This window comes from Entamoeba histolytica, genomic scaffold (assembly GCF_000208925.1).
Source record: "Entamoeba histolytica HM-1:IMSS scf_1104750519283 genomic scaffold, whole genome shotgun sequence".
Lineage (NCBI taxonomy): Eukaryota > Evosea > Mastigamoebida > Endamoebidae > Entamoeba > Entamoeba histolytica.
The window spans coordinates 84777-110929 of NW_001914880.1; the positions used below are offsets into that span (position 1 = coordinate 84777).

General features: G+C 26.4%; 12 protein-coding genes across 12 annotated transcripts, besides 4 other annotated features; 8 read left to right on the plus strand and 4 right to left on the minus strand.

Annotated features, from left to right (window-relative positions):
• The first annotated feature begins 1005 nt into the window (after positions 1 to 1005).
• Positions 1006 to 1617: a repeat region.
• A 299-nt stretch (positions 1618 to 1916) lies between these two features.
• Positions 1917 to 2555: a repeat region.
• Positions 2496 to 3542: a repeat region.
• A 179-nt stretch (positions 3543 to 3721) lies between these two features.
• Positions 3722 to 3935: a repeat region.
• Positions 3936 to 4179: 244 nt separating this feature from the next.
• EHI_198980 (alkyl sulfatase, putative) lies at positions 4180 to 6039 on the plus strand (the record flags this gene model as incomplete). Its single annotated transcript, XM_648211.2, has 1 exon — positions 4180 to 6039. The coding sequence occupies one exon, from the start codon at positions 4180 to 4182 to the stop codon at positions 6037 to 6039; it is 1860 nt and encodes a 619-aa protein (XP_653303.2).
• Positions 6040 to 6251: 212 nt separating this feature from the next.
• Positions 6252 to 7322, plus strand: EHI_198990 (formate/nitrite transporter family protein, putative; the record flags this gene model as incomplete). The annotated part of the gene is made up of 1 exon (XM_648212.1): positions 6252 to 7322. One exon carries the CDS (start codon positions 6252 to 6254, stop codon positions 7320 to 7322), a length of 1071 nt encoding a protein of 356 aa, XP_653304.1.
• A 361-nt stretch (positions 7323 to 7683) lies between these two features.
• On the plus strand, positions 7684 to 9560 carry EHI_199000 (calponin homology domain protein, putative; the record flags this gene model as incomplete). Its single annotated transcript, XM_648191.2, has 1 exon — positions 7684 to 9560. One exon carries the CDS (start codon positions 7684 to 7686, stop codon positions 9541 to 9543), a length of 1860 nt encoding a protein of 619 aa, XP_653283.1. The 3' UTR covers positions 9544 to 9560.
• A 554-nt stretch (positions 9561 to 10114) lies between these two features.
• EHI_199010 (uncharacterized protein) lies at positions 10115 to 10675 on the plus strand (the record flags this gene model as incomplete). Its single annotated transcript, XM_648192.2, has 1 exon — positions 10115 to 10675. One exon carries the CDS (start codon positions 10115 to 10117, stop codon positions 10673 to 10675), a length of 561 nt encoding a protein of 186 aa, XP_653284.2.
• Positions 10676 to 12453: 1778 nt separating this feature from the next.
• On the plus strand, positions 12454 to 14655 carry EHI_199020 (high-affinity potassium uptake transporter, putative; the record flags this gene model as incomplete). Its single annotated transcript, XM_648193.1, has 1 exon — positions 12454 to 14655. The coding sequence occupies one exon, from the start codon at positions 12454 to 12456 to the stop codon at positions 14653 to 14655; it is 2202 nt and encodes a 733-aa protein (XP_653285.1).
• Positions 14656 to 14730: 75 nt separating this feature from the next.
• On the minus strand, positions 14731 to 16560 carry EHI_199030 (protein kinase, putative; the record flags this gene model as incomplete). The annotated part of the gene is made up of 1 exon (XM_648194.1): positions 14731 to 16560. One exon carries the CDS (start codon positions 16558 to 16560, stop codon positions 14731 to 14733), a length of 1830 nt encoding a protein of 609 aa, XP_653286.1.
• Positions 16561 to 16716: 156 nt separating this feature from the next.
• Positions 16717 to 17388, minus strand: EHI_199040 (uncharacterized protein; the record flags this gene model as incomplete). The annotated part of the gene is made up of 1 exon (XM_648195.1): positions 16717 to 17388. The coding sequence occupies one exon, from the start codon at positions 17386 to 17388 to the stop codon at positions 16717 to 16719; it is 672 nt and encodes a 223-aa protein (XP_653287.1).
• Positions 17389 to 17721: 333 nt separating this feature from the next.
• EHI_199050 (diphthamide synthesis protein, putative) lies at positions 17722 to 18870 on the minus strand (the record flags this gene model as incomplete). The annotated part of the gene is made up of 3 exons (XM_648196.1): positions 17722 to 18094; positions 18144 to 18552; positions 18618 to 18870. The coding sequence occupies 3 exons, from the start codon at positions 18868 to 18870 to the stop codon at positions 17722 to 17724; spliced, it is 1035 nt and encodes a 344-aa protein (XP_653288.1).
• A 129-nt stretch (positions 18871 to 18999) lies between these two features.
• On the minus strand, positions 19000 to 19311 carry EHI_199060 (uncharacterized protein; the record flags this gene model as incomplete). Its single annotated transcript, XM_648197.1, has 1 exon — positions 19000 to 19311. One exon carries the CDS (start codon positions 19309 to 19311, stop codon positions 19000 to 19002), a length of 312 nt encoding a protein of 103 aa, XP_653289.1.
• A 2718-nt stretch (positions 19312 to 22029) lies between these two features.
• Positions 22030 to 22766, plus strand: EHI_199080 (2-phosphosulfolactate phosphatase, putative; the record flags this gene model as incomplete). Its single annotated transcript, XM_648199.1, has 2 exons — positions 22030 to 22283; positions 22337 to 22766. The coding sequence occupies 2 exons, from the start codon at positions 22030 to 22032 to the stop codon at positions 22764 to 22766; spliced, it is 684 nt and encodes a 227-aa protein (XP_653291.1).
• Positions 22767 to 23024: 258 nt separating this feature from the next.
• EHI_199090 (RhoGAP domain containing protein) lies at positions 23025 to 24293 on the plus strand (the record flags this gene model as incomplete). The annotated part of the gene is made up of 3 exons (XM_648200.2): positions 23025 to 23073; positions 23134 to 23232; positions 23281 to 24293. 3 exons carry the CDS (start codon positions 23025 to 23027, stop codon positions 24291 to 24293), a joined length of 1161 nt encoding a protein of 386 aa, XP_653292.2.
• Positions 24294 to 24471: 178 nt separating this feature from the next.
• EHI_199100 (SAC3/GANP family protein) lies at positions 24472 to 25929 on the plus strand (the record flags this gene model as incomplete). The annotated part of the gene is made up of 1 exon (XM_648201.1): positions 24472 to 25929. The coding sequence occupies one exon, from the start codon at positions 24472 to 24474 to the stop codon at positions 25927 to 25929; it is 1458 nt and encodes a 485-aa protein (XP_653293.1).
• Between the last annotated feature and the right edge of the window lie 224 nt (positions 25930 to 26153).

A 26153-nucleotide genomic window follows, 5' to 3' on the forward strand; every position in this document is an offset into this window, starting at 1 on the left:
AAGCACAACAAGAAATTATTAATCAAAAAGATAAAGAAATTCAAAATGTTAATGCTGAATTAAATCAAATGAAAACAGTCAATACAACAATTACATCTGAACTTGCTAAAGAACAAACTACCACAAAGACACTTCAGAATGAAATAAACACTGCCTTAAAGATTATTGATGAAATGGAAAAAGAAATAAACACATTTACTATTTGGATTCCTTTAGAAGAAAGTTTTTTAGGTACGAAAAAACGTATTCAATTAAATCATGGATTGGTAACGGAAGAGTTACATGTTCCTATTCACACAGGAGTCAAAGACAATGAACAAGTGAAGGTTGGAGACTATACATTTACTATTCGAATCTTCCCACACAAATACTGTTGGAGAGAAGGTGATGACTTATATATCAACATCAAAGGTTGTGAATTTTTCACTCATCCAAGTGGAAGAAAGTTTTCTGTTCTTATGGAAATGCTTAATACAGACAAATATCTTTTAAAAACAAAGGAAAAGGAACATTGGGGGTATAACGAAATCGGTGACTGTTATTTAGTCAAAGAAAGACCAGACAAAACAGTGCCTCTTAGCAACAAAGTTGATGAACTGAAGAAACATTATCTTGAAGACAAAAACATGTTAATGCAAACTATCAAAAAAACTCAAAAAATACTTATCGATAATTCCATCATAAATGATAGTATCCGTGAAACTACGCATAAAACTAAATTACAAAAAGTCAATGATAAAGAAAAACAAGTCAAAGAGAAGGAGGTACAAGTCAATGATAAAGAAAAACAAGTTAATGAGAAGGAGGTACAAGTTAATGATAAAGAAAAACAAGTTAATGAGAAGGAGGTACAAGTCAATGACAAATTAAAACAAATTAGAGAAATGGTAACAGAAATGATTGATAAGTGAAATAAGCTTACAAAATGAAAGAAGTTAATACCAATTACACTTTCTTTTTTGAAAAAAAAAAATATTTTGTTTTATTTTTATTATTGTCCTATTTGGAGAATATATATTGAGAGGTTTAAAAGTTAAATAAGAGATATATAAAGAAGAAGAAATAAAGAAAAAAAGAGAAGAAGAAAATACAAAGAAATTAATAATAAGAAAAGAAGAATAGAGAAAGATAAAATACTTATAGTTTAGAATCAAGAAATAGTAAACAGAAGTGAAGGCAAATTCCATAAAAACTAGTTATTTATGTTATAGATTTAAAGAAAAAGGAGACATTAATCATAAACATGACAATAGTAAGAGAGAAGAATATATTTAAAACATTTACAGATAAAATAAATATGTATATGAATTTACAAGAATATATTAGAAAGATAGAAAGACTAATAAGAGTAATAATCATTCCATTTGTAATAACAATAGGAGGATTGATTAATAAAGAAAGAGTTAGATTGTTAAGAAATGAATTATAATTACATTTGAAATAATGGTAAAAGATATTGTAATAACAAATATGAAAGATATTATGAAACATTGGGGTGAATAATATTGAGAATTACAGAGATGTAGAAGAATAAGAAGAAGTAGATTCTACGAAAGATGAAGGATTGGAAGAAGTTCTCACTTGAACAATAGGTTAGAATCATTAATCATTAATTTATTATTTATTTAGATGCATCATTTGTTATTTCTTGTTTATTATTGTTTGTTATATATTTTATTCATATTCTTTTTTATTTTATGTTGTGTTATTCTTATTTATCTTTCTTATTGTGTTTTGAATATTAACGATTAAATAGAGAATAAGAATGAATAAACAATAAATAAATATGTTGATATATTTTATCATTTCTTTATTTGTTTACTATTCTTATTTCTATTATCATATTCATTTTATTCATAATGAATTAATTCAATGTTTTGATACAAATAAAATGTTTATTCATTTCATTTTATTATAGATCCTTTTCCAATAAAAGAAATACATCAAATTTTAATGCAATAGTTATTGTGTAATATCAATGCATATTGTAAAGAAAAGCAAACAAGAAATAGAAATTCAACGTCATATAAAAGAATGAATGTCAATATCAATAAATTTCATCATAACAATATTGTTAAATGAAATACCAAGGAAAATGGATTAGAAGACGAAAGACACAAAGAAGAACAAAGAACGAATAAGAAACAATGTAAATACAATAATAATAAGAAAGATTATACAAATAACAAATATAAATGATTAACAATAAATGATAAACAAGAAAGAATAAAAAGAATAACAAGTGAATGGAATAAAGGGAAGTATGAAGAAATACATAAGAAGTAAGAAGATAAAAGAAAAATATATTATGACATTCTTTAAGAAATATATTCAATAAAAAAGAATAAGATAATTGAAAAAACTAAAGAAGAGTTTAGAGAAGAAAAAACAAAAGACATTGAAGAAGAAGACATTAAAATAATTGAAGAAGAAATTAAAAACAAAACGCAAATAAAGAAATGAATGAAATATGTAAAATTGCAAGAATAATAAATAACAAACAAAGTACAATGAAAATACAAGAATAAATACAACAAAAGAAAGAAACAGAAAATTTTAATTGAAGTGTTGTATTGTTTTGCAATTAATTGGTTGAATAAGAAATTATATAAGAAATTAAGATGGGAACAAATAGAAAGTATAATAAAAATGATAAACATTAATGTCAATAATGAAAATGAATATATTAAATATATTAAAATGTCACATAAAATAAAAGAAAGCACTAAACAATACATTAAAGTGAAAATAAATGATATAATAGAAGGAAGAGTAGAGTGTAATTCAATAATAAAAAACATCATATTAAAGAATAACTCTACAGAAATTGATGAAGAATATCTTAACACTCTCATCAATAAAATAAAAGAAATGAAAGTAGAAAAATGTTCAAACATTAATTACTACTGGAAAAGAAAAGAGGTTGACCGATTAATAATGGAAATTAATAATAGATGGATATGGTCAGGAAGCAGAATGCAGGATCTGCAAGATGATATGAATATTTCAATGATTATGCACCTCTATCTCCAAAATAAAATAATAAGAGACAAATTTGATGAAATAAAAGAAATCCTAAAGAAAATCAATAGACTAGAAGATTTGGTCAATGAAATTGTACAGAATAAAGTGCAACATGAAATTAAATGAACATGATGAAGAAGGAATAAAAGTCAAAGCACTAGAAAGAATAAAGTACCTAAAATATATGATGACAATGATTAAAGAAAGAATTAAATTTAATAAAGATGAAATAATCAGAATCAATACAAATAAAATCATGATTGATTCTAATAAGAAAATTAGAATAAGGAAGACCCAAAAAATGAAATATACCCAAATAACGATATTACTTTAGAATATTGGAAATCGTTATATGAAACACAAGTGATATTAAATAAAGAGAATTTGAAAATAAAACAAATCACATCGTGGAATGAAAGATATAGAAATTATGATAGTGTCATTATAACATTAAATGAATTAAATTTAAGTATAATGAGAATAAGTAACTGGAAAGCACCATGAATAGACATTATACAATTTCAATAAAAGAAAAAATACAAAGATAAAATATAAGTAATAAACAAAAAGAATAAAAGTAATATAATAAATGATATGATTAATGTGTGCCACAATAATAATTGAGATAATTGAATAAAAGAAATGATTAAAAAGAAATAAAGAATAAAGAAAATAGAAAATTAATACCAGCAGTAATTTGAAATAATTGAATACAAATTTGAAATAGATAATATTAAAGAAGTTAAAAAAAACAATATCGCTAGAAGTATAAAAGATGTAATTGAGTATAAACTTTATCATATATAAACATGTACAGTAAAGCTGCTAGAAGAAAGACCATAGATGAGATTAGTCTCAGTTGATCCAGTAACAATCAAACCCAATTCTATTAATACTTAATTATTTGTTTTATTACAACATCTTTTATTTTTTGATGTATTTAAAGCAAGAATTTAGATTTAATTTTTTGAATTTTCTTATATATTAAAAAACTATTAAAAATGCAGAAAATGAATATATGAAAAGTTAAGTTTTTTGTAATATTAATGAAGTTATTTGACTTTATTTAGAAGAAAGTTCAAAAAACTTGATATGTGGAGTTATTTGAATATATTTATTGGAACTATTTCAAAAAACTCCTCATTCATTAAAAAAATGGCTTCTCAATTTACAATAGAAACAAACAAAAAGTTTCTTCAAGAATATGACATTTCTAAAGAAGAGGAGTATTTGGATGCATTTAGAGGATATTTTGCAAATTTAAATGGTGTTAAAACCCAAATGAAATTTGAAGATATTATTAAGTCAAGGAAAAGCATTGCTGAGATTAATAGAGAATGTCCAGACACGGTTAATCCTTCATTCTGGAAGAAGTCATTTATAGACAAACTAGAGGGAGTTTATGAAGTTATTCCTAACAAATTATACCAAGTACGTGCAGAATCTCTTGATATTGCAAATTTAACTGCTTTAAAAGGACAAACTGGATGGATTATCATAGACTGTATGTCAACTATAGATTCTTCAAATAAAGCATTTGAATTAATAAAATCTACTGTAGAAGACCTTCCTGTATCTGCTGTTGTTATAACCCATTCACACTTTGACCACTTTGGAGGATATGATGCAGTAGCAACACATGACACTCCTTTGTATATTCCAGAAACTTTTTATGAATCATTATTTGACGAAAGTATATTTGCTGGAAGTGCTATGTCAAGAAGAGCAGAATATATGTATGGAACACGCCTTAATGAATCAAAGACAAAGTCAAGTGGAAATGGATTAAATCCAAATCAAAAGAAGAGTGTTTCAATACCATACTCGTCTCATACAATAATTATCAAAAAAGATAGTACTTATATAATTGATGGAATTACTTTTGACTTTATTCCTACTCCTAACACAGAAGCACCTGCAAATATGATGTTCTACTTACCTGAATTTCATGCACTTTGTTGTGCCGATAATATGCCACAAACTATGCACAATTTACTAACTCCAAGAGGAGCTAAAGTTAGAAGTGGAAAAGTTTGGAGTCAATACATAGATAATACCATTGTAAAGTATGGCAAAGATGTTCAAATTCATTTTGCTTGTCATAACTGGCCTTTATATGGAAATGAAAAAATTGTTAAATATTGGAAAACAAACAGAGATTTGTATAAATACATTCATGACCAAACCCTTCGTTATGCTAATCTTGGATATTCACCAAATGAAATAGCTCAATTAGTCAAACTACCACCATCCTTAGCAAACAAGTTTTGTTGCAGAGAATTTTATGGTGTTTTATCATTTAATATTAAATCCCAATACCAATTATATCTTGGATGGTATGATGGTAATCCTGCGCATTTAAATGAACTTCCTCCAAAAGAACAAGCAAGAAAATATGTCCAATGCTTTGGAGGAGAAGAAAAAGCTTTCCTGATTGGTAAAGAGGCATTTGATAATGGAGACTATAACTGGGCTGTAACTGTGTTAAATCATTTAGTTTTCTGTAACCCCAAAAACCTTCGTGCTAGAAATTTACTTGCTCAAACATATGACCAATTAAGTTATGTTCAAGAGTCATTAGCATTTAAATATAGTTATTCCACTGGTGCAATGGAACTAAGAGAAAGTTTTTATCAAAAGCCATTAAATCCTGCAGTTGATATTGACTCATTACCACTTTATTCTTTTGTTAATCTTCTTTCTGTATCAATAAATTCAGAATTACTTGAAGGTATTGAAGGGGAGATTAAACTGATCACAACTCATCCAGAAGAGTGTATTACATTAATTATAAGTAATTGTGTTTTACATTCTAGAACAATACCTTCAGAGTCTAAGTTTTTTATAAAGATAGAAAGAATATTGTTAGTAAAGTTATTTACTAAAGAAATTAAATTGAATAAATTAATAGAAGGCAAAAATATTGAAACTAATTGTGCTGATTTGATAATGCAGATAATTGATGCTGTAGATCTTTCAAGGAATCGTTATTCTATTATTGAACCGAAGAACTAATTCAATATTTTGTTTCAATTATTTTAATAATTATTGCAACAGATTGTAAAGCATTTGAAATTCAATAGAATATCTTTCAGATTTTTGGTTATTTTCGAAGTGCCGAAATTCTATTCGTTAGATACATTCCTATAGAAACCCTATTATTCTAAATTCTATTTCAGTAAAATCCTTATACTTCTTTCATTTAGATTTGGTATAGCTTATTCTTAATGCCACGAGAAAAGCCAAGAGCAGATGAAATAGCTATTGAAATGATGTCAGTATGTGAAGATGAAACAGAGGTTGAACAAGATCCAAGAGAATTATATGAAGAAGAAATGAAAGAACAGCAGCAGATAGATTGTAGTAAACAACAAAAAGAAGTTGTTGCTATAGAAGAGTTAGAGAAGAGAAATATTAATAAACATTTTTTCTCAATTCAACCAAACACTCAAATTCCAGTTATATCTTCAAATTATATAGCTCCTGTAGATACTTCAAGATTACTTGTGTTAATTGGAAAAACTAAAGCAACATATCCAATAATGAAAATGTTTTCTTTATCAGTGCTTGCAGGTATGCTTCTTTCTGTTGGAGGATTACTTTCTATTACTATTGGAAAAGGAATTCCATCATCTGACATTGGTATTCAAAAAATAGTTTTTGGATTTTTTAATAGTGTTGGTCTCAATCTTGTTGTACTTTGTGGTGGAGAACTTTTCACTTCTAATTGTGCTTTTCTTATTCCTGGATTTATGGAAGGGGCATATTCTAGATGGTTATTTTTCAAGACTCATTTTGTTGTCTATTTTGGCAATCTAGTTGGTTCTATCTTTGTTTCTACTTATTTTGGAAAGCTTCTTGGATCATTTGAATCTCCAATGTATCTTAGTGCAGTAAAACAGATTGGAGAAACTAAGGTAGCAATGAATTGGGGAAGAGCATTATTAAGTGGTATAGGTTGTAATTGGCTTGTATGTTGCGCAGTTTATTTCTCTGCAAGTGCAAAAGACCTTTTATCCAAGTTAGTTGTGATTTCATTCTTAGTGTTAACATTTGCTAGTCTTGAATTTGAGAACTGTGTTGGAAACATGTTTTTATTATCTCTCAGCCATATGTATGGTGGTAATTTTACCCTAGGTCAATGGATATTAAATAATCTTATTCCAGTTTCAATTGGAAACTTTATAGGTGGCACTTTCCTGCTAGGAATACCTTTATGGTATGTTCATGTATCAAATGTTTATAATATTCCATTTCTTGATCCACTTTATCAACAATCACAAGCTAAAACACAATAATTCCATTGTCTTTTCTCTTTCATTCTAAAAGTTTGATATATATAACGTAAATTGTTTATTTAGAGTAATAATCTAAAAGAATTTCATAAAAACAAGATTTGCTCTATTTTTATACTTCATTGAAATGACACGTGTCGATTCATATCTTCTGAAATTCATCATTATCAATAATAAACCAAATTAATAATAATTTATAATAAAATTGTTGATGTGGAAACAAAACAGAAAAAAAAATCTATCAAACAAAGAGAAAAAAAGAGGCGAAAAAGAATCTTCTTAAGAATAATGAGATTAGAGTTTTGCGTAGTGAGAACTTGAAATAAAAAGGTGAAAGAAATAATCTTAAAAAGGTAAAAAAAATATGGCTGATAGTGAGTTAGTTGCTCAATGGGAAAAAGTACAAATTAAGACCTTTACTAAATGGGTCAATATGCATCTTGCAAAAAAAGGAAGAAAAATTAATGATGTTACTACTGACTTTAAGAATGGAGTAGAGTTATGTGCACTTTTAGAAATTATTGGAGAAACAACTATTAAATGTGTTACTAATCCAAAAATGAGAATTCAAATGACAGAAAATTTGGATAAAGCATTAAGATTTATTCAATCAAGAGATGTTAAATTAACAGGTATTGGACCAACTGATATTGTTGATGGAAATGTTAAATTAACACTTGGACTTGTTTGGACACTTATTTTAAGATTTGCTATTTCAGAACTTTCAGCAGAAGGATTAAGTGCTAAACAAGGATTATTATTATGGTGTCAAAAGAAATGTGAACCATATCCAGTTAAAGTAGAAAACTTTTCAGAATCATTTAAGGATGGAAAAGTTTTCTGTGCTCTTATTCATAGACATAGACCAGATTTATTAGATTGGGAAACAGTTGGAGAAGATGATAGAGCTAATTTAGAAAAAGCATTTGATGTTGCAGAAAAAGAACTTGGTATTCCAAAATTACTTGATGTTGATGATATTGTTAATATGCCAAGACCAGATGAAAGATCAGTTATGACATACGTTGCTGCTTTATATAAAGTATTCAGTTCAAATGATCAAGTAGAAAAAGCTGGTAAAAGAGCTGGTAATTTCCTTGATTTCCTTAGAGCTACAGAAGGTATGGTTCATGATTATGAACAAAGAGCACAAGCACTTAAAGAAAATATTGAAGCAGCTATTAATAAAATGAATGGAGTTGAACCATCAGATGAATATCATCAAGTCAAAGAACAAATTAATGAAACTAAAAATTATAGAAAAGGAGATAAAAGAGCCTTTATTAAAGAACAAGGTGATCTTGCTACATTATTTGGTCAAATTAATTCAAAATTAAGAGGAATGAAAAGACCAGTTTATGTTGCACCAGAAGGACTTGATCCAAAGAGTCTTGAAGGATATATTGCAAATATTTCAGAAGCTGAAAGAGCATTAAGATCTAAATTAAATACTGCTATGAGAAATTGTCTTATTGCACTTAGAAAAGCATTTGCAGATCCAGCTAATGCAACTGATGCAAAGATTAATGAATATAGAACATTTGTTACAGATGAGACAAGTGAAGCCCCATTAGAAGAACAAGTAGCTACATTAAAAGCAAAATTAGAAGAATTAAAACAAGTTGAAGCACAACTTCCACCAATTGAAGAAGCAGAAAAGGCATGTGAAGATGCTAATATTGAAGATAATGAATATACTGATGTATCATTTGATGATCTTCAATTTAATTATGAACAAACAGTTTCTATGTTTGAAAAGAAGATTGTTTATATTGAAGCCCAAATTAATGAAGCATCTAGTGGAGTTACTGCTGAACAAATGCAAGAATTCAAACAAAGCTTTGATGCATTTGATGGAAATCATGATGGAATTCTTGATAAACTTGAATTTAGATCATGCTTAAGTTCAATGGGATTAATTGATATTGATTTCACTGGAGGAGAAGATGCACAATATGATGCTATTTATAATAATGTTACAAAAGGAGAAAATGGTGTTTCATTTGATAATTATGTCCAATACATGAAAGAAAAGAACGATGAAAATCCATCACCAGAACAACTTAATGAAATCTTCTCTACTATTGCTGCTGGTAAAGATAGTATTACTGAAACTGATATGCAAAAAGCTGGTATGAGTGCTGAACAAATTGAATATGTTAAAGCTAATCTTCCACAAAAAGGTGATGGATATGATTATGCTGCTTGGGTTAAGACTAATTAATTCATTCAATTCTTTTTATTTTCCTATATACTTTTCTTTGAATTTTATTTTATTCCTTTATTTATTGATTTGAACAATATTTTTATAGTATTTAAAATTTTGTTCAACTTCCATTATGGGTATTTGAATAAATCAGACAAGTGTTGGTTATTTCATTGCCCCATCTTATTTTTAAGACAACTTATATTGTATTAAAGGACGTTTATTAAAGTACCCGTCAAACATTGATTTTTTAATGAAAATATAATTAGAAAAGTATCGTTTTATTAAATTGCTGAAATGATTTCCCGAAAAATTAGGAGAATAAGAAGAATTAACTAAAAATAGGAATAATAGAAGCAACAAACGAACTTGTAGAATCATAAAGAAGAAATATAATGAAGAACTTGAAAAATCACAAATTTGTGAAATAAAAACATAAATAAAATGAAAAAAGTAGGAAGATTCGGCAAGAATCAACAAACTTCTAATCAAAAGTTACAAAGGGAATGAGAAAAATATGAACAATGACAAGAAGAGAATAGAAGATCCAAGGATCATTTGAGGAACTCATATTAAATGTAAAAGAATGATGGACATGCCTATTAAACAGAAAAGACAACCCGAGAGTTGTAGAAAGTCAGCTTTTCAATGGGTACAATTACCATCAAATTGCTATATTATTGATAGTGCAGATAATGAATTTTATGAAAAGAGAGATCAATCTTTATTTAAGAAATTATATAAAGGAAAGAATTTTGAATTAACTGCAGATGAAATGATGTCTTCTAGAGCTTGGACTGAACGTTCTACTGTTTATGTCTTGCTTAAATATTTTTATTGGAAATATACTGAACCATCAGTTATGTCATTACATGAAATGTATAAAACAATTGCAGCTTCTGTTGCTCTTGATATGGGAATCAATAAAACTTCCACTCAAATAAGAGATAAAATTAATAATGTAAAAAGTGGTTATAAAAAGGACAAAAAAGCTCTTCGTAGTTCTCCTCATTCAGATACTATTTCCTTAAAATACATATCATCTACATTGTATGACGTGATGGATAAGTACTTTGATGAGTCGAAAGTGAAAGAATATGGTGATGTTTTAAAAGAAGTGTCAAAAGACATTCATCAACTTCTTCATTAATTTTCTCATATATATGTTGTAGATAATTTAATTGATTTATTTATGCTACTCTCTTTGTTTTTGTAATTTCTCTTTATGTAGGTGTGTGTAGCATTGAGAATATTATCGTATTTGAAATACATCAACAATCAGTAATAGATGTGTTTGACTCTTTTCAAAATGGTTTTACATCCCTGATAAAAATTAATATTTTTTATTGTTTTTTATATCATTAGAAATACCAACTCATCTTTATTGAATTACATCATTTTTGAAGTTCAATAAATCAGAGAAAGTTGGTGTTATTGTAATAAAAATAATGTATGGGTTGTAATAAATAGAAATTTAAGACTATACTCCCACCAGAGATATTTTAAGGTTTTTAAAGAGTTGGCAATAAACAACTATTATTGGTTAATATGGTTAAAGAGGTTTAATTTTAAAGAATAATAAATATAAGATATTTCAACAAGACTACTAAGAAGGAGAATAGGGATATTATGATACTTCATCTATTAGTTGAGATGTTGTAATATAACTTTCAAATAAACTAATGAACCTTTTTTAGAAGTAAAGAATCTTTGTATGAAATAATTATTGTATTTCATGTTTAATTATAATCCTACTTTTCCAATTTAAATAAAAAGATCAATAGTAGTATTTCAAGACATAAGGGGGTAATTGTCATTCATCTTTTTGTTCTTTTTAAACAATACACAATTCAATTAAATACCAAAAGAATAGAATTGACTGAAGTATTGTCATAAGTTATTTTTATTTTCATTACATGTTAGCAGTTATTATCAAAAAACTTGGCTTTAATTTCCCAATTAATAATGACTAATATAACTCTAATCAAATAAAAATAACCAAATAACTAACTGTGTTTCATACAGAGAATATTAATTGTATTAATAGAATTTATTTATTTAAACAAATATTAAATTCCATTTTCATTTTTTTAAAAGCAAAATATTTATGAAAAATACCAGTCATTTATCAAATATATCCTTTAATTACATTTGGTTATCAACCAAAAAATAAAGATATTATTCATTCATTGTATTATAATTATTTATTGTGACAAACATTTAAATATTCAAAGGATAATCTTTATATTACTTTTTGTATCTCTTTCTTTACTTCTATTGAATGATATTCATTTAAATACATTCCATATTAATCCTTTTAATTCCTTGGAAAATAAATTTATTTTTTTTTGAGTAAAGAGTCTGTTATTAAATGAAGTAAAAAATCCTATTTGTTTTGTTTGGAACGGTTAAAAGATGAATGGTTTCTGTTTTTCTTCAAATTGTTTTATTCAAAGCTTAAAACAAAATAACTCCATTGAGACACACAAAACACATTCGATTTTATCATGAATAATTTCTCATAGTTTATGTTATTAAACATTAGTTTATGTAATTTAAGAAGTATTTTTAATCTTTTTTTGAATCAAAATTTAGTAAGTCAAATTTAAAATTTGTGACACTTAGAGAAGTGTTTGAAAGAGGTTATATTGCAATTTCATTTGGGTACAATGTTGTGGACAATAAGGGGTGTATATCTTTTTTTTAACTTTTGAAAACCATGAGCTGAAGTAAGGAAAAAGACATGAAAAGAATAAGTTTTTGAGTGAACAAACAAGGGATATGAAAATTATCTTACTTAACTTTACAGAGGATTTATGGATTAATTAAAATACTCTGATTTTTGTTCTTCACAAAAATCATAATGAACTGGTAAAGAAACGAAAGAAGTTTTAAAATTAAACTCATTTCAAAAACAATCTTTTAACAATGAGTAATAAACATTCTGAACTGAATGAAACTCAAGAAGCTGTTCAATCTAGTATGCAGAAACCAGAAGAAAAAGTTGTGTCTGAAAGGGGTAACACAGAATCAAATAAAGTTAATGATGAGAGTGTAAATCCAGTTATTCCTTCACTTAATAAACATCCTGACAAACAGGAGTTTGTTGAGATTGAAATGGATAATCAAGTAGGTGATTCAAAATCTTATGGTCAATCTCAAAGTGATAAAGAAAGTGTTGTTGCACAACCAACAAGGTGGTATTCTCATAATGTTTCACCTTCATTAATTTCCGATTCTTGTGAATGGGGACAAATAAAACCTGAGAGTTGTCAATCAGAAATGATTAAAGGAACAAACAGTGAAGATTCATCAGAAACGAGTATTGCCTCAGTGTCAAATCAAATTAGTAAGAGAGTGCGTCCAGTTGTAGCGTTCAAAGATGGGAGTAATGAAGATGATGAACAAGGAAGAAGTGATGATAATTTTGAAGATGAAAATGAAATAAAAGAAGACAAGACATTACCGTGTCATGACTTAGGACATTATGTTGCACGATTAAGAACAATTATATATCCCAATTTTTTAAATTATTATTTGATGCATTTCTTATTTTTTACTGCTCTTTGTTTTGTTGGAGCAATTATTATGATTCTTATTGATAGTAACATAAATTATATTGATGCATTATATACAGCTGTTTCTTCCTACACAGGAAGTGGACTAACAGTTTTTGATCTTACAAAAGTAAAATTTGGCATTCAATTTATTTCATATTTATTAACCTTTATCGGATCTATTGTATTAGATAGTTCATACTACATCCTTATTAAATTGTTCCGTATGGGTACTAAAAAACAAACAAAGTCGTTAGAAGGGACTGCTCCTCAAGTAGTGATTGATGCTGCTATTGCTCAAGCAAGGCATATTAACTCAACAGAAACAAAAACATCTATATTGCTTCTAGCTGTTATTTGGTTATATAATATTATTGTTCAAATAATAGGATTTCTTCTTTTATTAATTGCATTTGCAAAAGATAAAGATAAAATAGAAGCTACAGGGGTTAATTGGGTTTGGTTTACACTTTACCAAACTAATTCAGCATTTAATAACTGTGGAATTGTTTTATCATCTAATAGCTTAGTGTCTTTTTCAAATAATGCTGGAGTTAGTATCGTTACATCTATATTAACAGTATTAGGAAATACATGTTATCCAATTGTTTTAAGAGGAATTATAGAATTATTGGGTATTGTTCTTAAATGTACACGTTATAATAAAATTGTTCAATATATTTTACGTTATCCACGTAGATGTTCAACACATATTTACCCAAGAAAAGCAACTATATGGTTAGTTATTGTATTTCTTATGATTACATTTTCTGAATTTATTATTCAAATGTCACTTGATTTTAAGAATTTTGAAGATATTCCCGTTGGGTATAGAACAATTGATATATTTGCTCAAAGTATTTCAACAAGAACTGCTGGATTTGCTTTCTTAGATTTTAGTAAAATATCAAGTGGGTGTTATGTTATGATGATTGGATTTATGTATTTATCATCATATCCCATAACTGTTACATTGAGAGAAACCAATCCATATTTAAGACATAAAGAAAATTCTAATCAAGACAGTGGTATTGTTTATCAAGCAAAAAATATGTTAGCATGGGATGTGGTTTGTTTTTATTCATTTTATTTCTTAATTTGTTGTTGTGAACAAGATGCATTAAGAAAAGACTATACATATACTGAGTTCATGATTCTTTTTGAAGTTATCAGTGCATATGGTACTGTAGGATATTCACTTCCAATGACAAATGGCGCATATTCTGTTTCTGGTGGATTTAGACCTATTTGTAAATTATTTATATGTTGTGTAATGATGTTTGGTAAACATCGAGGATTTCCAGAAAGAGTTGATAGAGGATTTACTCCATACCAAATTGTTATTAATAGAAAAGAGAATGAAGATTCAAGTTTGGAGTGTCAAGTTAATGATAGAGATGAAAAAAAAATTAGAAAAGAAGAAAAAGCAAAAGTTCAGTCAGAAAATAATAAAGAAGTTAATACAAGTACTTCTATAATTAGTGCTGTAGATACTCCATTAAATCTTCCTCAAAGAAGTCAAATTGGTTCAAGAAATTATGATGAAATTACTTTTAGAAATAATGACTTATAAAAAATACAAAAATTAAATAAAAAATATTTTAAAGAAATTTTAGTTTAAAAAAAAAAAAATTAATAATAATTATTATCACAATCCTTGAAATAATCTCGTGTCATTAGATAATCCTATTTCGGATATATTATCTATTGTAGTTTGAAATGATTTAAGTGAAAATGAATTTTCTTCTATTTGTTCATTCATTGAAAGTACTGGTGTTTTTTCAATTTCTTCTTTTGAAAAAGGTTGAATGAAAGATGGGTCAGATAATTCATTTTGTTGAAAGGTTTTAAAATGATCAAATTGAATTTCATCCATTCCAGTATCAACAACAGTTGAAGTTGAACTTCTAGGAGAAAAGCCATGTTTTTTTTTATTATCATGAAAAATGTTAAGTAAACTTGTTTTCTTTTTTTTATGAATAAATTGGTCATCTTCTTCTAATAAAGGTTTAGTTTTTCTTCTTGCCCTTTCATTAGGGTCTTTTATTTTCTTAGAATAAGGACATTCAAATGAGTCATTAGTATGTGCTGGCTTTGAAAGAAATTCATTACCATATGAAACAATAGAAGATGTTTGTTGTTCTGGGTAAATAGTATTGAACTTTTCTTCTCTTTGAGTAAAGGGGCATTCTTCCATAGCATTTTGTGAAACATAAATTGATTTTGTTTGATAATGTAATTCAGATAAAATAGGAAGTAAAAAAGTATAATGTAATATTTGTGCTGCATTTGGTCTTGATATTGGATTTTCTTGAAGAATACAACGAAGAAGTAATTCTATTTCTAATGGAGTATCATCAGTAATTTGTAATTCATACATATTTTTTGGTTTTTTAAAAGGAAAAAGAAATAACATATTATATAACATTACCCCACAACTCCATATATCTGATGCCTGATCATATGAATTAGATGTACTAATCTCTGGAGCTAAATAATCTAATGTACCTACAAATGTAGAACATCCTTCTATTGTTGCTTTTTTGGCAATACCAAAATCAGCTAATTTAGCATTTCCATCTTTTGTAAGAAGAATATTATCAGGTTTAATGTCTCGATGAATAATTCCATTATCATGAACATATTCTAATGCAATCATTATTTGACCAAATAACTTTCTACATCTATTTAACTCAATTAACCCAAATACTTGATCTTTTTCATCTGAGTTTTTGATTTTTTTGCTTCGTTCATTTTCAATTAATTGTTGTAAACTTCCACCAGAAACATATTCCATAACAATATACATTGTAGTTTCATGATTATACATTCCATTTACTTTAACAACATATTGATGTTGTAATTTTTTTAATGTTTCAACTTCTTCTAAAATAGGTTTCATAACTTCTTCACTAATAGCTTTATTCTTTTTATCAATAACTTTAACAGCAACAGAATGTTCATCACTTTCTTCGTTTTCAAATCCTTTTTCTTTGTATAGGATAACTTTAGCAGTAGTTCCTTGACCAAGTGTTTTTATGATTGAATATTTTTCTGAAAAAGATACAACTTCATTATCAATAAAAATATAAGTTTTAAGTTTTGATCCAATACATAACTCACATGGTAATGTAACTACTGTAGAGTTATTATGCTCTAATGTACCATTAACCATTGTTCCATTTGAAGATTCGTCTTCAAAAAAAATTTCCCCATCATCTGTTCTTCTTATACTACATTGTTTTCTACTACAGGACACATTATTACTAATAATAACATCATTATTCCCTGATCTTCCAATTGTATATTTGTCTTTAGACAGTTGTAATACAGTAATAACACCACCATCATCAGCACGTAATGTTGCCCAAACACTTGGCTTTCTTAACTTTTGAGTAGGAGCATCAACTTGAGTACAATTTTGAGTACATTCTTGTGTGCATGCTTGAGTACAAGTTTGTGTCTCAGCAAATTCCATTTATTTCATAGAATTTTTTCTTTCTTTTTTTTTATTTTTTCTTTTTTATTAAAAAAATGGATTTATTTATAATTCATTTATAGTTTTATATAGCATTTTTTTAAGAAAGTAATTAATTTATAAAAAAAACATTTTAGTATAAAAAACAATATTAATTTACAACAAAATGCATTTTTTTGTTTTTACTTTTCTATTGTTGATTTTTTTTTGTGACTGCAACTTTCTGTCAGAATGTTGATTGTGTTTTAATCCTTTTCTACAAGACATTATTGAATCAAAAGAAGTAAAAGAAAATGACATTAAGTCTTCTTGTTGTTCAAAATATTTTCTAAGGATTTCATTCATTATTACTTTAACTTGAGCAGGATCTTCTTTCATAGATACTTCATAATAAAGAGCATCATTTTCTTTTGCTGTTTCTTGTATTTGAACATTTCTTTCTCTTCCTTCTTTTTGATCTACTTTGGTAACAACTAAAACCATTATTTCTTTCTGACATAGTGCATAGTTTGGACTTCTTGAAAAGCCATCAAAGAAGTTAGGTGTTGCTTCATCATTTTGAGCAATAAAGAAAATATGAATTGTCCCCATTTTACCAAAGTCAATAGTTCTTAAATTATTGCTACAAGTAAATGCATTTCCACTAAACTCAGTTATTGTTGTTTGAACAGTAACATTTTCATATTGAAGCTCAACATCAGTAGTTTCCTTATCTGATGATGGGTTATATTGTTTATCAAATGGAAGAGACTGAAGTGGTTTGAGGAAAGTAGTTTTGCCACAATTAAGATAGCCAAAGAGTACTACACTAACTTTTTGTTCTTCCATTCTTCTGTTATTTTTTGATCATTTTCAGTTTTAAATTAGAGAGAGTATAGTCTCTAGACGAAATGATGGGAGTTGATATAAATATATCTAAAGTATTAACATTCTTTCTTAATTTTGTCGTAGAATAAATCCTATCTAATTCAAATCAAAATATTGACATTTTCGAATAAATAAATACACTAATAATAGACTATGATTGTACAAAAATAATGATTATTCCAAATTATATGAAGAATTTCTAATTTTATATAACTTAAATGATTGTAGTTTCTATATTTAATTAATAAATTAAAAAAATGCAAAAAATATCGGAAGTCGCAGAGTTATCCTCATTCAATTATATGACGCACACCATTTCCCTTCTGCTGGAATACTCCAATTATCCATTGGAATAAAGTCAAGTGTAGCCTTAACGCTATCATCGAATGCAGCAAATGCTTCATAAGGAGTAATTAAAACTTGTCTAAAATCTTCTCCCCAATCAATACTCAATCTTGGACATGCAACTTGGACCCAAACCTTAACCTCTTTATAACTGTCTAATATTGCAGTTGATATTTCATCAGCATAAGTAACTACTGGTATTTTATTATTCTTTTCTAATAAATTAATAATATTATCGGTAACTTTTTGATTTCCTTGACGACCAAGAGTACTAGTAATAACACCAATATATTTTTCTTTTCTTGCGGTATCAATTTTAGTTCTATATTATTAGTTCGATCTTTCATTTTTTTTTAATAAATTATACAAACTTCATTATTTGTTTAAATTTTTCTTTATTAACAAAAACAGGAACAAGTGTTTGATTTCTTGGGTCATATGAATAAACTTTATTATCTGGATAATTATATGCAACAGCCTCGGCATGGAAAAGTCCTCCTCCAATAAAAACAACACTCATTTCTCTTTGTTCTAATGGAGGAACTGTACATCCTAAAGTAATACCTTCTGGTAATGGATCAATTTTAGGAAGAATAACATTGAATTGAGTTAATGATTGTTTTAATTGTTGTAGATATGGTTCATATTGAATTGTTGCAACAATTGCAAGGTCTAATTTTTTATCCAATTGTTTATTAATATTATTTATTAATGGTTCAAGAAGAATATCAGCTACAACAGGTATATACATACTTGCAACTTTTAAGCAATGAGGAGGAACTAACAGAATTAAATTATATTCCAAAAAGTAATATATTTAAAAAGAAAGAACCCTACTAACAAACTTAATGGTGAATGACCAAAATGAACAAGAAAGTCTGAGTGAATATAAGCTGTAAATCTATCATCAACACAACATGCTCCATAAACATAGTCGGTGTATAATATAAATTCAACATTTGGTAATTGTTGTTCTAATCTTTGTTGAAGACCAACACCTTGAGAAATAAGACCTTCAGGGAATTGAAGTACAACCCTCTTACAATTTCTCGAAGTAACTTCTTTAATAATTTCACTCTCCTTTAAATCAAATTGCATTGATTAAGAATTACTAGTTTTTCATGAAGAAGTTTAAGAAGCTAAATTCTTTTAATAAGGTAGTTTTGATTTGGTTAGTCAAAAATAAGGAAAAAGAATAAAAACTTAATCAACTAAATTAAATTCTTATTATTTTTGTTGAGCTTTCATTGATTTAATCAATCGTTCTTGAGCATCATTAACTTTTTGAGCCAAAGAAGCATCCATTGGTTCAAGTTTTTTAATATCATTTTCTAAATTGTCACGCTTTTCTTTAATATCTTTTTTTAATGTTTCATAATCAGATAACACAAAAGCTTTACCTAATGATACATAAATTTCTTTTGGTTGAACTTGTAATTCATCAATAACATTCTCTATTCGATAAAGTTCTTTTTGCATCGTCATCATTCGTGAATGAACATTATTATATTGTCTTACAGATGATTGATACTCTTCCATTTCCTATTATATTTAATAGTTTTATAGTTTGAACGCTTATTACTATTTTTTATTATTATTTTTCTATAATTTTACTATTTTCATTTTTATATTTTAGTTCTTTTCTTTGTATTATTTGTTATTGCTTTAAACAATAATAATGTCTTAGTTCATAAGAATGAATGTGAACACGTCATTGTTAGTAATGCAAAGTTAATCAAATATAGAAAAAGAAATGGGAACAAAAAGAATTAATTGCCATTAAAAAGAAATCAATTGTGGACAAATGTTTGATTATCTCAAAACAGAAGTTGATGGAAAGTCTAAAAAGGGTTTTGTTGTATGACTCTTAAACTCTAAAAGAAAGAAAAAAATCAAATTATGTCAGATACTATTCTTGCTAATGTAGCTGCTAAAACTAAATCACTTGAAGAACAACAGTTATATGTTTGTTAAAGAAGTTAAAATAACATAAAAAAATAACTAATAAGAATAGGCATATACTAATTTTATTAATTATATTATAAATGAAGAACCATTTGTACATAATATTCTCAAAGACCTTAAAGATGGTTTAGTTTTAATTCGTTTATTAAGAAATCTTAGTGGATGTGATATTCCTAATTCAGTTGAAAATCCATTAAAAGATATTGAGAAAATTCAAAATTTAAGTGCTGTTATTCAATTTGCTAAAGACGATGGAATTAAGATCTTAAGTTCTGCTGAAGAAATATTAGCAGGAGATAGAAAAGGAATACTTTCATTTATGTATCAAATCTTAAATAAATACAGACTTGGAAGTTTGTTGTTTTTATTAATTCTTTATTAATAAAGAAAAATAGAAATTAATATTTAAGATTGTCCTGTTAAAATGGCTCACTTTGCAAAATGGATTAAATCGAGTTTAAAAATTAATAATGCTGATTTTGATTTAAAGAAAGAATTATCAGAAGGTGTTTTATTAGCAAAACTACTCAATTACTTACAAAAAGATATTATTGATTTAAAAAGTTTGGGTTCAAATCACTTAGAAAACATTCAAAAATGTATTGATATTGGATACACTAAATTGAGAGTTCCTAAATTAGTTAAAGCTGAGAATATTGTTGAAAATACGGTTGATGATTATTGTTTATATTTCTATTTAACATTCTTTATTATGAAAGAAACTCATTTTGAAGATAATGAAATGTTAAAAAAGATTGCACAAGGACTTAGAGAAAGAAAAGTTCGTGCTCGTAATCAACTTAAAAATAGGTTAGAAAGAGTCTTAAAGAAGATGATTGACCAAGCTAAAAATGCAGAAAAAATGTATCAAAGTCCTGATAACACTGAAACCCCAGAAGAAGCTAAAACTCTGATTGGAATGATTTCGCAACTTGAGATAATGTATACAAATTTCGAAAAGACTGCATTACCAAAAGGATATATAGAAACAAATTGTGATCTTACAAATGATCCAATGTTAAAAGAACTTAAAGAATGGGAAAGTAAAATCAATATAACTCAAGAGATTGTGAGAAAATTAATTAGTCTTATGAACCAAAAGAAAAGAATGAATGTTTTAACTCCAAGAAGGGTTGATCCTTCAAAAGAAGAAGTTAAAATAAATTCAACTTCTGAAACAGGTCATTTAGAAAAACAGTCTAATAATCCAAAACAAGAAGTTGATGATACAAAAAAAGTTATATCCAAAAACGAAACTGAGTCTAGTCTTGAAAAAACCCAACAAGAAAGTCAAAAAGAAGCAGAACAAAATAAAAAAATTGAAGAACTTCAAAACTTATTAGCTGAAAAAGAACAAGAAATTCAAAAAATAAAAATTGACTTTACTAATGAAAATAACTTACATAACGTAGAAAAGAAAGAAAAGGAAGATGAGATTTTAACTTTGAAAAAGAATCTTGAAGAAATAAAAAAATCTTATGAAGAAGAAAGAGAGTCTAATGACAAACAAAATAAACTTCAAAAAGAAGAAATACAATCTCTTAAAAGAGAGATTTTTATTCTTGGAGAATCAAAAGGAGATGAAGTGAAGAAAATGAAAGAGTTAATGGAAGAAAAAAATGAAGAAATAACAAGGCTTAGAAACCAATGTGATGTAGAGATTCAATCATTAAAAACAGAAATTGAAACATTAAAGAAAGAGTCAGAGACAAAAGAATTGGAAAAGAAAACTAAAGATGAAGAGGTATTAAAATTAAAACAAGAGTTAAATACCCTTAGAGAGTCATTAGAAATTGAAAGACAACAAAAAGAATTAACTGAAAAAGAAAGAAATGAAAGTCTTTCAACTTTCAAGAAATTAATTGAAGAAAAAGACACTAAACTTATGGAAAATGAACAAACCATCAATCAGTTAGAAGACCTTATCTTAAACATTAAAAAAGAATATGCTGAGTTGGTAATGAAGTTTAATGATAGAGAGATGGTTTGTGTTGAAAATGAAACTGATAAAAGGGTATTATTTAATTCATTGGCATTATCAATTAAAATGGTACTTCCAACAACGTCGAAGTTTGATAACACAATGTTATATAATGAATGCACGAATCAAAAAGTTCCAATAAAGAATTGGAATATTTGGTTGGTTAATAGATTAACTAAAAAGTAAATAAAAAAAAAATGAATTGAAATTCTTTTTTTGAAGAAGTTTTATGATATTAAAAAAAACTAAAAAAATGTTTATTTAAATTTTATTTAAATCTTTTTTATTTTTAGTTGATTATTCTTTTTAATATGAATACTAATGTCATAATATCTCCATCTCAACATCAATTGGCTAAAGGAGTTTGTGTTGTCATTGATGTTTTAAGAGCCTCATCAGTTGAGGCACATTTATTTTTGTGTAATGCTCAAAAAATTATTCCACAAAGTGACATTGAGACAAGTTTACAAACTAAAAAAGATCATCCAGAAGTTTTATTGATAGGAGAAAGACAGGGAATTAAATATGATGGTTTTGATTTTGGTAATTCACCAACAGAATTAATGTTTGTTAAATAAAATAATTAATGTAATCAATTCATTGTGACTTATCATACAGAAATAATAAAGAAAAAATAAGAAATAAAATTTGTATTCATAACACTCAACAAGGAACTCAATCACTGGTTGTTTGTAGAAATAATCCACAAGTTACCAGAGTGTTTATGTGTAGCATTAATAATTGTCAAGCAACAATTGAATATTTAAAAGCACTCCATCCTCCTTTTGTAACGTTTGTAGCTTCTGGAAATGAAATAACATGTAGAGAAGATTTGTTATATGGTCGTTATTTAGAAGCGTTATATCTAGGAAAACAACCAGAAATGACTTTAGAAGAAATGATAGAAGATATAAAACATTCTTCAGGAAGTAAATTCTTTAAAGGATTACCTCAATTCCCTGAGGCTGACTTTTATGAGTGTTACAAACTTAATTCAATCAATGTAGTTATGGAGTATGTGAATGGAGAAATACGTCAAGTAAATTAAGATGGAATTTAAAACAAAAAGAAATAATTAAATTTTTTTATTCAATTTTATTAAAAACATTTAGATTTATTATTGGTAACTATTCAAACTTTCACTGTTTTGAAGAATCAAAATAATAAAATTATCATTACTTTAATTTATTAAGTACCATTGAACAAAATTCGATCAATTCATTAGTCTTTATCAAATAAAGAAAGAAAAAGAAATTAAAAATGTTGTGTTTTAAGTTAAAACTGAACTACAAAAAGTATTATTTTAATGTTTGGAAGAAAATCTTTTGGATTTTCATTTTTTTCTAAGAATAAACGTTTGTTATAAATTGTTAAGAAAGAATATTTATACATGAAAAAGTAATAGTAATTGATAGCAAGAGTATTTGGTGTTGATATCAATAAAATTAGTTTGAGTATGATCATTGATGATGTTCCATTGTTTTTAACTGATGCAGGACAATTTATAATGGGAAGTTTGCTTAGTTTGTCTCTATAATGAAAGGAAATAATTACTAGTATAGATATTGTTGAAGGAATATTTCGAATACCTGGAGAACGTCAATTAGCTGATAATATGAAGAAAACTATTGAAAGAAAAGGTGATTTTTTATCATTAATCAAACATCCTTTAAGTGATGTTCATGCAGTTGCAAGTGTTATATTAATGTTCTTAAGAGAATTACCAGAACCATTGATTACATTCGAATCTTATGACCTCTTTATTGACTGTGCAAAAACATATGAAATAGATCAATACACAAAATCTAGTGCTCTTAGTATGGCTATTAATACATTTCATGCAATAGTTAAAACATTACCATCAAGAAATTTAAAAATACTTGCGTTCTATATGAACTTATTTTATGTTTTTACCATTAACAGTGATGTACATAAAATGCAAGCAAATAATGTTGCTATTTGTATTGCTCCAACGTTACTTCGTTCACAAAAAGAGTCATGGGAAAGTGCAATATCATCTATTAAATATCAATCCATAGTATGTACATTCTTAATTAAATATTACCCACTTATTTTTCGTGATACATGCAATACTGAAGGGTTGTTGTATCCTCAATATCAAAACGTTTCAAATAATGACAAGAATAAATTACTAAATCAAATGACAAAAACTGTTCATTTATCAACTCCAGAAAAGCCAAAAAGAAAAGCTAGAAAATCTATTTGGGAAGATTTTCGTAGAGATTTAAAAACAAAAGATAAAGAAGTAGAAAAAAAACATATGAGAAATCGTGAAATGAAAAAAACACAATTTACACCTTCTACTCTAAAACTAGTTAGTGCTGATGATAAAGAAAAAGAAGAAATTAAAGAAGAAATTAAAAAGAAAAGACCAAAGAGTGAAAGTATGGCTTTAGCTCTTATGTTTATTGACAATAATGATAATACTATGTTACTTCCTCAACTTGACCAACAAGATATTCTTAAACAATCAAAACCTACTATAACTAAAGGTCATGGAAAATTAAAAATTAAAAATTTTAAATTTCATATAAAGAAAGATAATGAACAGTAAGTATAGAATTTCATTTGAAAATAATTTATTTACTTTTTTAATAGATTAAATCTCAAATTAAAATACATCAAAGTAAATAATAAAATAATAATAACAATAATTATTACTATAATAATAAAATATAAAATATAAAATTATAAAATTATAAAAAATAACTAAAAAATACAATTTAAACAAAATGCAAATTGAACAAATTTTTAATGAAATATGGAAAGAAACTCCATTAGAAAAAACAAATGTTCATGTTGTTGTTGGATATACTTTAGAAGCAATGAGACTTATGAACCAACAATGTGATGAATATACAGTCTTAGAATTAATGAAAAAAAAACCTCATGATGAAGATAACATTTTAATCAAACCAAATGAAAATACCAGTTTTTATACTAAACTCCCAACAAAAAAGTTTATTGACTTTAATTCAATAGAATTCACTGTTCATAAAACAACAAGTGAAATTTTTGAAGAGATAAAAAGAAAACAACAACCACAAGAAACAAATTTTGTTTTTAATTCTTTTAACACTTCATCTTCAACTATTGGTCTCTTTAACCAACCTAAAACAAACACATTACAAAATTTGTTAGAATCATTTAACAAAGAAAAATTAAAAGCTTCAATGAAACAAGAAGCAAATTCAATTGTTCAATCACAACAAAATATTCCAATCATTCAACCAAAAAGAGTTCTTTCACAACCAAATTTTAAAGACTCTATACAAACCAGTCCTGAAGAAATTAAAATAATTTCTCAACCAATTGTTGATAAAAAACCAATAACCACTAGTGACTTAAATCAACATTCACCCATTATTCTAACTCCTGATGTTCCAACGGTATCAAATAAAAAAAATACCAAAATTATTGGAACTTGCCAAAAATATGAAAAATCATATGTAAGATTAGTTGAAAATACTGACCCAACATTAATCAGACCTCTTAATATATTAGAAAAGTCTTTTGAGTTTGTAAAATCAAAATATGAAACTAATCATGACTATAATTATATTTCAGATCAATTAAAATCTATTAGACAAGATATGGTAGTTCAAGGTTTAAATTGTCAATTCACTAGAGAAGTTTATCAATATGATATTCAAATAGAACTTGAAAATCAAAACTTAACTGAATTTATTGTATGTATTAGTAAATTATTAGAATTAGATGAATGTATTCACGTTAAAGATGATCTTCATTTTGAATGTGTTTCTATTTTATTACTTGATTTACATAAATTTATTCAAAAGAAAACAACTATTGGACTATATAATAAGATTTATGAATTTATTGATGACATTAAAAAATCTTCATTAGTTCAATTTGTAATTGAACTTTTAAAATACTTTGAAAATGGTGAAGTTATTGAAATTTCATCATTATTAGAAAACACTAAAATCCCTTCTTTACTTTCTCATTATATACAATTGTATTTCTTACCTGCTGTTCGTTCATTAGTTATAGATGAAATTAGACGCTCTTTTAGAGGAAAATGGCCTATCTCATATATTAAAAAAATATTAGTATTTTCTACAGATGAAGAATGTGCAAATTATTTAAAATCACCAGAATGTAGTTGTTACTCAGATCTACAATTAAGTAGTGATAATTCAGTTATTGAATTATTAAATCCAAAATAAAAAACAAAGTAAAATGTGATTGACTTGATTAAATGACTTTTTAGGTTATTAAATGTTAAAAAGAATTTTCTTGTTCATAAGAATTTTAATAGAAGAATCTATTCAATAAAGAATAATCTATATAATAACTTATTACCATTTTATTTAAAAATAATATTTTAATTAGTAATTTTATTATTAAAATATAAAATAAAAAGAAAAGTTATTACCATTATGAACAAAAT